The 6986-nt window shown below is 34.4% G+C and overlaps 1 protein-coding gene across 5 annotated transcripts in view; it reads left to right on the forward strand.

Moving 5' to 3' along the window:
- The window catches only part of Mon2 (MON2 homolog, regulator of endosome-to-Golgi trafficking), a 114126-nt gene that overhangs the window by 104597 nt on the left and 2543 nt on the right, over positions 1–6986 (forward strand). For all 5 annotated transcript variants that reach the window (XM_010644534.3, XM_010644536.3, XM_010644535.3 and 2 more), the window contains one exon: positions 2239–2321. In XM_010644534.3, coding sequence (XP_010642836.1) covers positions 2239–2321 — 83 coding nt within the window. The remainder of the gene's footprint in view (positions 1–2238; positions 2322–6986) is intronic.

Here is a 6986-nt window from a genome sequence, read left to right on the forward strand (position 1 = left end):
CATTTTTGCATTTTCTCATATTTTTTTCTTTTCCCTTGTTACATTTCCCCTACCCTTCCCACTTTCCCTACACCTTTAGCACTTTTCTTCCTATTTCACATGGTCAATTATCTCATTAGAATCTTATGTACTATTATAACTTATTCACAACAGAGAAACTATTCGGTATTTACACATGTGTGACTTATTTATTTCACTTAGGAGTATATCCTCAATATGTATCCATTTTCCTATGAATGAAGCTAATTTCGCGTTCTTTATGGCTGAGTAGTATTCCATTTTATAGAAAAACCACATCTTCTTTATCCAGTCTCCAACTGATGGGCAAATGGGCTGTTTCCAAGGTTTAGCTATTGCAAACTGTGCCTCTATAAACATTGGTGTGCATATATCACTGTGGTATGATTCTTTTAATTCTTTTGGAAAGATACCCAGCAGAGGGATGGCTGGGTCAAATGGAACCTCTAATCCTAGTTCTTTGAGGTATCTCCATATTGATTTCCATAGTGGTTGCACCAGTCTGCACTCCCACCAACAATGGAGAAGGATTCCTTTCTCCCCACAACCCTGCCAACATTTGTTATTGATTGATTTCTTGATAGCAACCATTCTTTGTGGGGTGAGGTGGAATCTCAGTGTTGTTTTCATCTGCATCTCTCGAATGACCAGTGATGTGGAACATTATTTCATATATTTACTTGCTGCTTTTACTTCTTTGCCTGAGAAATGTCTGTTCATTTCAGATGCCCATTTATGAATTGGGTCTTTATATTTGGGGGGGCTGATTGTTCTGAGTTCTTTATATATTCTCCATAGTAGTCCTTTGAGGAGCAGCTGGTAAAAACTTTTTCCCACCTTGTAGGTTGTCTCTTAGTTCTGTCGATGGTTTCTTTTGCAGCACAGAAGCTTTTTAATAAGATGAGATCCCACTTGTTGATTCTTTGTGCTAGTTCCTGTGCTACTGAGTTCAAAGTTGATTCTTAAAGTGTACTTAGAAATGTAGTAATAAAGTAACTTCAAGTAGGGTACTTTTATTTATTAGATTGTAACATTGATTTCAGAACGTATCCTTTCCTCTATTTCTGTTCTTAGTATTTACTCACTGCTTTTAAATTGAGCCTTATTCATACTTGTCCTGTGCAGCATTGTAACATTATATGTACAGAATCAATAACCTGTTTTCTAAAACGCTACATTACACTAATGCTGTATGGTTACAAGAAAGGCTTGAAATGGTACTGGTTCTGTGGGATCAGATAGTTCTTGCCTGTAGAATTGAAACACAGATTGATACCCAGATAGAATGGAGTAAGGGGAACTATAGAGCAGAAGAGTTTTATTTTTGTCAGAAGATAGGGAGTCAGAATACTTCTGTTGATCTTTTACTGCAAGTTCACTCCTCGTTGTTAGTGTTTCCAAATAGTGCCATTTTACTGTTGATTTTTAACATGTATGTTGTTTGCTGTGTTAGAAAAAAAGTATCACTACAAGTTTGAGTGTGCTTTAAACAGTATGGTAAAATCTGGGCCGGGTTGTAATTGCAATAGTTCCATTTAATCTTCAGCAAATTTCTTTTAGCGCTAGTCTTTTAAAGAAATGAAAAACTTATCGTAGAGAACTTTTTTTTTTTTTTTTTGGTACCGGTGATTGAACTCGAGTCCTTGCGCTTGCAAGGCAGACCACCGAGCCACTGAACTAAATCCCCGGCCCTCGTAGAGAACTTTTAAAAGCATATATTATAAAATATTTGAAGTAGTTATATAGAATATTTTACAAATTAATTTAGATTTGCCTGAGTAGATTGCACCTCCCCTTTTAAATTGGTAATTTGTGCTAACAATAACTCCAAGTCAGATTTGTACACTGAAGTATGTATATTTATATGTTCTTTTAATATGTGTGAGATTTTTTTCTTTTATAAGAATTTAAAACTAACATTATGTTGTGTTCAGTATTTTTTAAAAGCTTATTTGTACAAGCCTTATTTTTTAAAAAATATTCATAGAGCCGGGCGTGGTGGCGCACGCCTATAATCCCAGCACTCGGGAGGCTGAAGCAGAAGGATCGCTGTGAGTTTGAGACCAGCCTGAGCTACATAGTGAGTTCCAGGTCATTCTCAACTATATAGTGAAGCCCTGTCTCAAAAAGCAAACAAACAAACAAACAAACAAAAAAAACCCAAAATATTCATGGCACATTTAACAACCTTGACAAAAATCATTTCCCTTTTTTTTTTAGGCAACAAGTAACAGAAATCATATTTGTTTTAAAAGCAGTGAGCACTCTCATTGATTCACTTAAGAAAACTCAGCCAGAGAATGGTAAGTGCTTAGAAACTCGGTTATCTTAAAAATTTGTAACATTTATGTTATTTTAAGAAAATTTAAAATCCATAAAAATATGGGAATAACAATAGTTAATACACTATATTATATTACTCATTATATTTTCTATTACTGTTAACTTAGCTGAATTTTAGGAACATAACAGCCCTTAGACATTTTCCTCCACTTTTCATGACAGCAGAACATCAACTCCATTAGGATGTCAGTTAAGTAAAATTCAATAGCAGTTTAGCTAATTTACTAGAAAAACTAAATAGGTTTGAATTCAAGATGTTGCATGGACAATTCATATTTTGTTATTTTTTCATATTTCACTTTTAATGTGGAAGATCACTATTTTGGAATAGATGAGAAAACTTTCATCTACTTTTACAGATTTACTTTATAAATATAAGCTATATAAATAAATTTGAATCAATTTTATAGTTCTTTTTCATTTGTTTTCCCTTTCTGTTGATCATTTCTATTTAATTCATTCTGTACATTATTTTCAGAAATGATTTTTCCACTGCATGACTTTGATCATTCATTTCCCTCTCCTCTCAAAACACAATTAAAAAGTCATTTTCATTTGCTATTTCCTACCAAATTGCTGAGTCCTACAGTCTAACTCCATTCTGTTCATGCTTTATTTCCCATTAGGTTTCATTTACTCTGCCGGTCCCACTAAATTAAAATTCTCTAAGTTCCCAAGTATTTCCACCCTTTCACTTATTCTCATCTACTTCATATATCCACCTAGTTCACATACTACCCTACTTTCTAGCTTTGTTCTTAATCCCTTTAAAAGCATATGATTTCTTTTTTTCGGTGAACTCAGCACTTTTATATGTACCTTTGTTTTGAAGCACTGTATTATTCATTGCAGTTAGACGTGTACATGATTCACCTCCCCTTCCTTACCTTGTAAATATTTTGAGAGGCTTTTTGGACAGTGTTTGTACTACTGTGAATTTTCTACAACATTGCTTCTCAAAGTGTAGTTTGTTGGTCCAGCTATTGGTCTTAAAAGTTTGTGAGGGAGCTAAGACAAATAGTTGTATCAGAATATAAATCAATTGTGTTACTAAACACACTGTTTAATTCAGCTGACTTTTTTTAACACAAGACTATGTTAAAGAGGATAGTAGTGCATTGATTTACATTCTATCATGAGATTATTTTTTTGCAGACTAGCACTTTAAGCAGCATTATTGGGTGTTTTCTTTTATTTGTTTTTTACTTTTTTGTGGTGCTAGGATTCAAACATAGACAGGGCTTCATGTGTACTAGACATGCATTCTACCATTGAGCTACATTTCCATCCCCAGACAACATTACTTTTTTTATTTTTGGTACCCGGGATCGAATTCAGGACCTTGTGCTTGCGAGGCAGGCGGCGGAACCACTGAGCTAAATCCCTGGTCTTAACATTATTTTAATACCCAGAAATAAAAAAATGTTTCAATAATTGATTAATAACTTAATGGCAGGGTATGAATTCCTGTCAAAATTCGCCTGTTGGTACCTTGACCTAAAAAGGATGTTATACTAAATTTGAAGCATTCTTCTTTTATCTCTTTAACCATAAGACTGGAGAAGGGGAGGATAAGATAGAATTCCCAAGAAAAAGTCTAGACAAATGTCCTGAATCACCCCCCCAAAAAAAGTATTTAAATGTTTTAGTTGATTTTTAAGTGAAGGAAAACCATTCATTGATATACTAAAGACCAGGAAATTCTTTGTTTGATTCTAATTAAATGCTTGAAGATATGTTTATATTTTCTTTATTATTGCCAGAGATATGCTAAATATAACCAGCATATTTACATGCATAGTATTTGAATTATTTTATTAAATCTTTAGACAGCTGTCATGAATTTAAACTTACACATATAAAGGTAGTAAAAGGAAGGAAAACTCAGTAATTCCTTACAAAGCCGTTGGGCTATGGGTGGACCAGTATAATAATGATGGACATCTAACTAAATCTTAAAACTGTTTAAAAGAGTTAGAATTATGCCTCTGATCATATGAAGTGAAAATTTAAATAAAATGAAACTGTAGATGATATTGTATTAGAAAGTTATGATAAGCCTCTTTCAGAAAGAAAAAAAGACAAGAAGCCAGGTCTTACCAACAGAAATATGTTGGATTATACATAGCCATTCTAATTCAGATTTAATGTTTAGAGCTAGTACACTTCAAATCTACTTAGAATTTTTATTATAATCATAAAGTGTTTTTAGTAGAGGTGAAGACGTTTTTTACTTTTTTGTTTGGGGGAATGTCAATGTCATTTTATCTTTTTACTTGATCTTTAAAAAATTGGAATAGATGGGCAGGCATGTAGCTCAGTGGCACCATGCAAGGGCAAGGTCCTGAGTTTGATTAAAAAAAATGGAATAGATAGTGTATATATACACATAAATCGAAGAATAGAAGCCAGGAATGGTGGTATAAGCCTGTAGTCCCAGCAGTCTGGGAGGCTGAGCCTGGGAGGATTGCAAGTTCAAACCAACCCTGGGCATCTTAATGACTTAGTGATGCTGCCTCCCCTAAAAAAAAGGCTGAGGAGAGACTGGTGTAAGGCCCTGGGTTCAGTCCTGAGTGCAGGTAGATAGATAGGCAGGCAGGCAGACAGGAAAAGTTATAAGATGGTCTTTCCTCTATTCAATATCTGGCCAGTTCTTACCTCACCACCGCAACCATTTTATGAATTCATACTTCTGTACAGAAGTTTATGTAAACATAAAATATATACAGTGGACCCGGGACTTATGAACTCAATTCATTCGCGAGGGCTGGTTGTAACTCAAGTTGGTTAAGTTTCCTCTACACAGCCTTCAGAATATCTCTCCTGTATAGTTTTAGGCCATACTTTGTTCCATGCAGATCTCAGCGTCCTTAGAGCGATACTAGCCGAGGATTTCTCAACCCCACACAGGAGAGGATATTGTAATCTTCCTTCCAGACCTCCTTAAGGGTTAAATCTGTATCTGAGACCATCTGGAAGCATAAGCAGCTAGCACTCAAGACTTTGGTCCTAAGTTAAAAGTAAAATTCTGGTCTTTACCCAAGTTGTTTGTATATCAGGCTGGTCATAACTCAACGGTCCACTGTATTTCACTGCCTTCAGTTTTGTGTATAAATGTGCATAATAGCACTATATAGTACCTACTCTTCTGAACCTCTTTTTTCTTGTTTATTCATTGATGGAATTCATGAAAATACTTCCTTATCAGTACATTCAGCTCATTTATTTTTTTGATAGATATAAAGTCCCCACAGAAATTTATGGTGGACTTTAAAAAATATTTTGATTAAAGGAATTTGAAGTTTTCCTTAAGTTTTATTTCAGTTGTCATCTTCATGTGTTCCTGTATTTTCCTATAATAAACAAAGAATTGGTTTGTCAGTTAATTCTCCTTGTAGACATTCTAAATAAGTTTCACTTTACATAATCTTGTGTTAAATGATTAAAATGGGAAGTTTCGCAGAAGAAAGCTGGAGCACCTGGTATGGGGGTGTACTCCTGTAATCCCAGCACTTCGAGGCTGAGTCAGGGGGATTGTCTTGAGTTCAAGGCCATCCTGGGCTCCATATTGAGTTCAAGACCAGTGTGAATAATATAGTGAGACCCTCTCTCAAAACAAACAAACAAACAAACAAACGAAAAAACCCAGCTGGAGCAAAGTATTTAAACTTCCTAGACCAGTGGAGTTTAAGACTTATTTTTTATTTCTGTTAACAGTATTATTTTTACAAATTAAATATGTTGTGGGTTCCTAACATATAAAACAGATAAAAACAAAACTACTCTAACCTATCAATACACTTTAGCCCCACCCCCTTTTCTTCTTCCTACCCCTACTCTGAGGAAGTACTTGTTTGAGAAAAGAGGCTTAATGAACAAGTCATGATTTTCTAAGATATATATACCAAGGAATAAACATTAATTATTACTGATGTTAGATATTGGATGGAAAAAATTCTATAATCATATTAATTTTAGGAATCCTAGATCTGATCAGTTTAAATATGATCTTTTACTATAAGCACTCAATAAATTCATATGAATTATTAGTCCCCAAAAGGAGAGATGTATGCAACATCTGCCATACTTACTTGACCAAGAACTTTTAAAAAAGTAAACGAAGGAGTACTAGTTTGAGAAACTCATTCTTGTATTTTACAGCAGAAGTCTCAATAGACGTAAATGAATGACTTGACAGGGACATAGCACTGCCTTATTTCAGAAGGCACTTTGTATAGTTGGCACCCAATAAATTAGAGTAAAAAACAAAATCAAAACTCTTTGCACATTTATATTATTCTTTCTTTTGTACTATTCTGCTTCCCAGATTTGAGACTCATTTCACAAAGTGCCATAAAATCTATCAGGATGTTTCATTGTGTGAGTGCTCAGAAAACGATTATAATATATGATCTGAGTATATGGAGATTACTGAGTGGGATGTAATACTTTTGCTCAGTCAACACATAACCTTTAGCTGTACTCGGTCATGATAGTGGTGAGAACGGCAGACTTGGTCCCCCGTCACCAGAGTCTAACTCTAGTGATTTACATTAAAGATTAGGAAACACTATAAGAGAAGGATACAGTGGTACCTCAGTATTTGTCTTTTTTTTTTTTTTTTT

Source organism: Fukomys damarensis, unplaced genomic scaffold, assembly GCF_012274545.1.
Source record: "Fukomys damarensis isolate Sample0158 unplaced genomic scaffold, DMR_v1.0_HiC HiC_scaffold_15, whole genome shotgun sequence".
Classification (NCBI taxonomy): domain Eukaryota; kingdom Metazoa; phylum Chordata; class Mammalia; order Rodentia; family Bathyergidae; genus Fukomys; species Fukomys damarensis.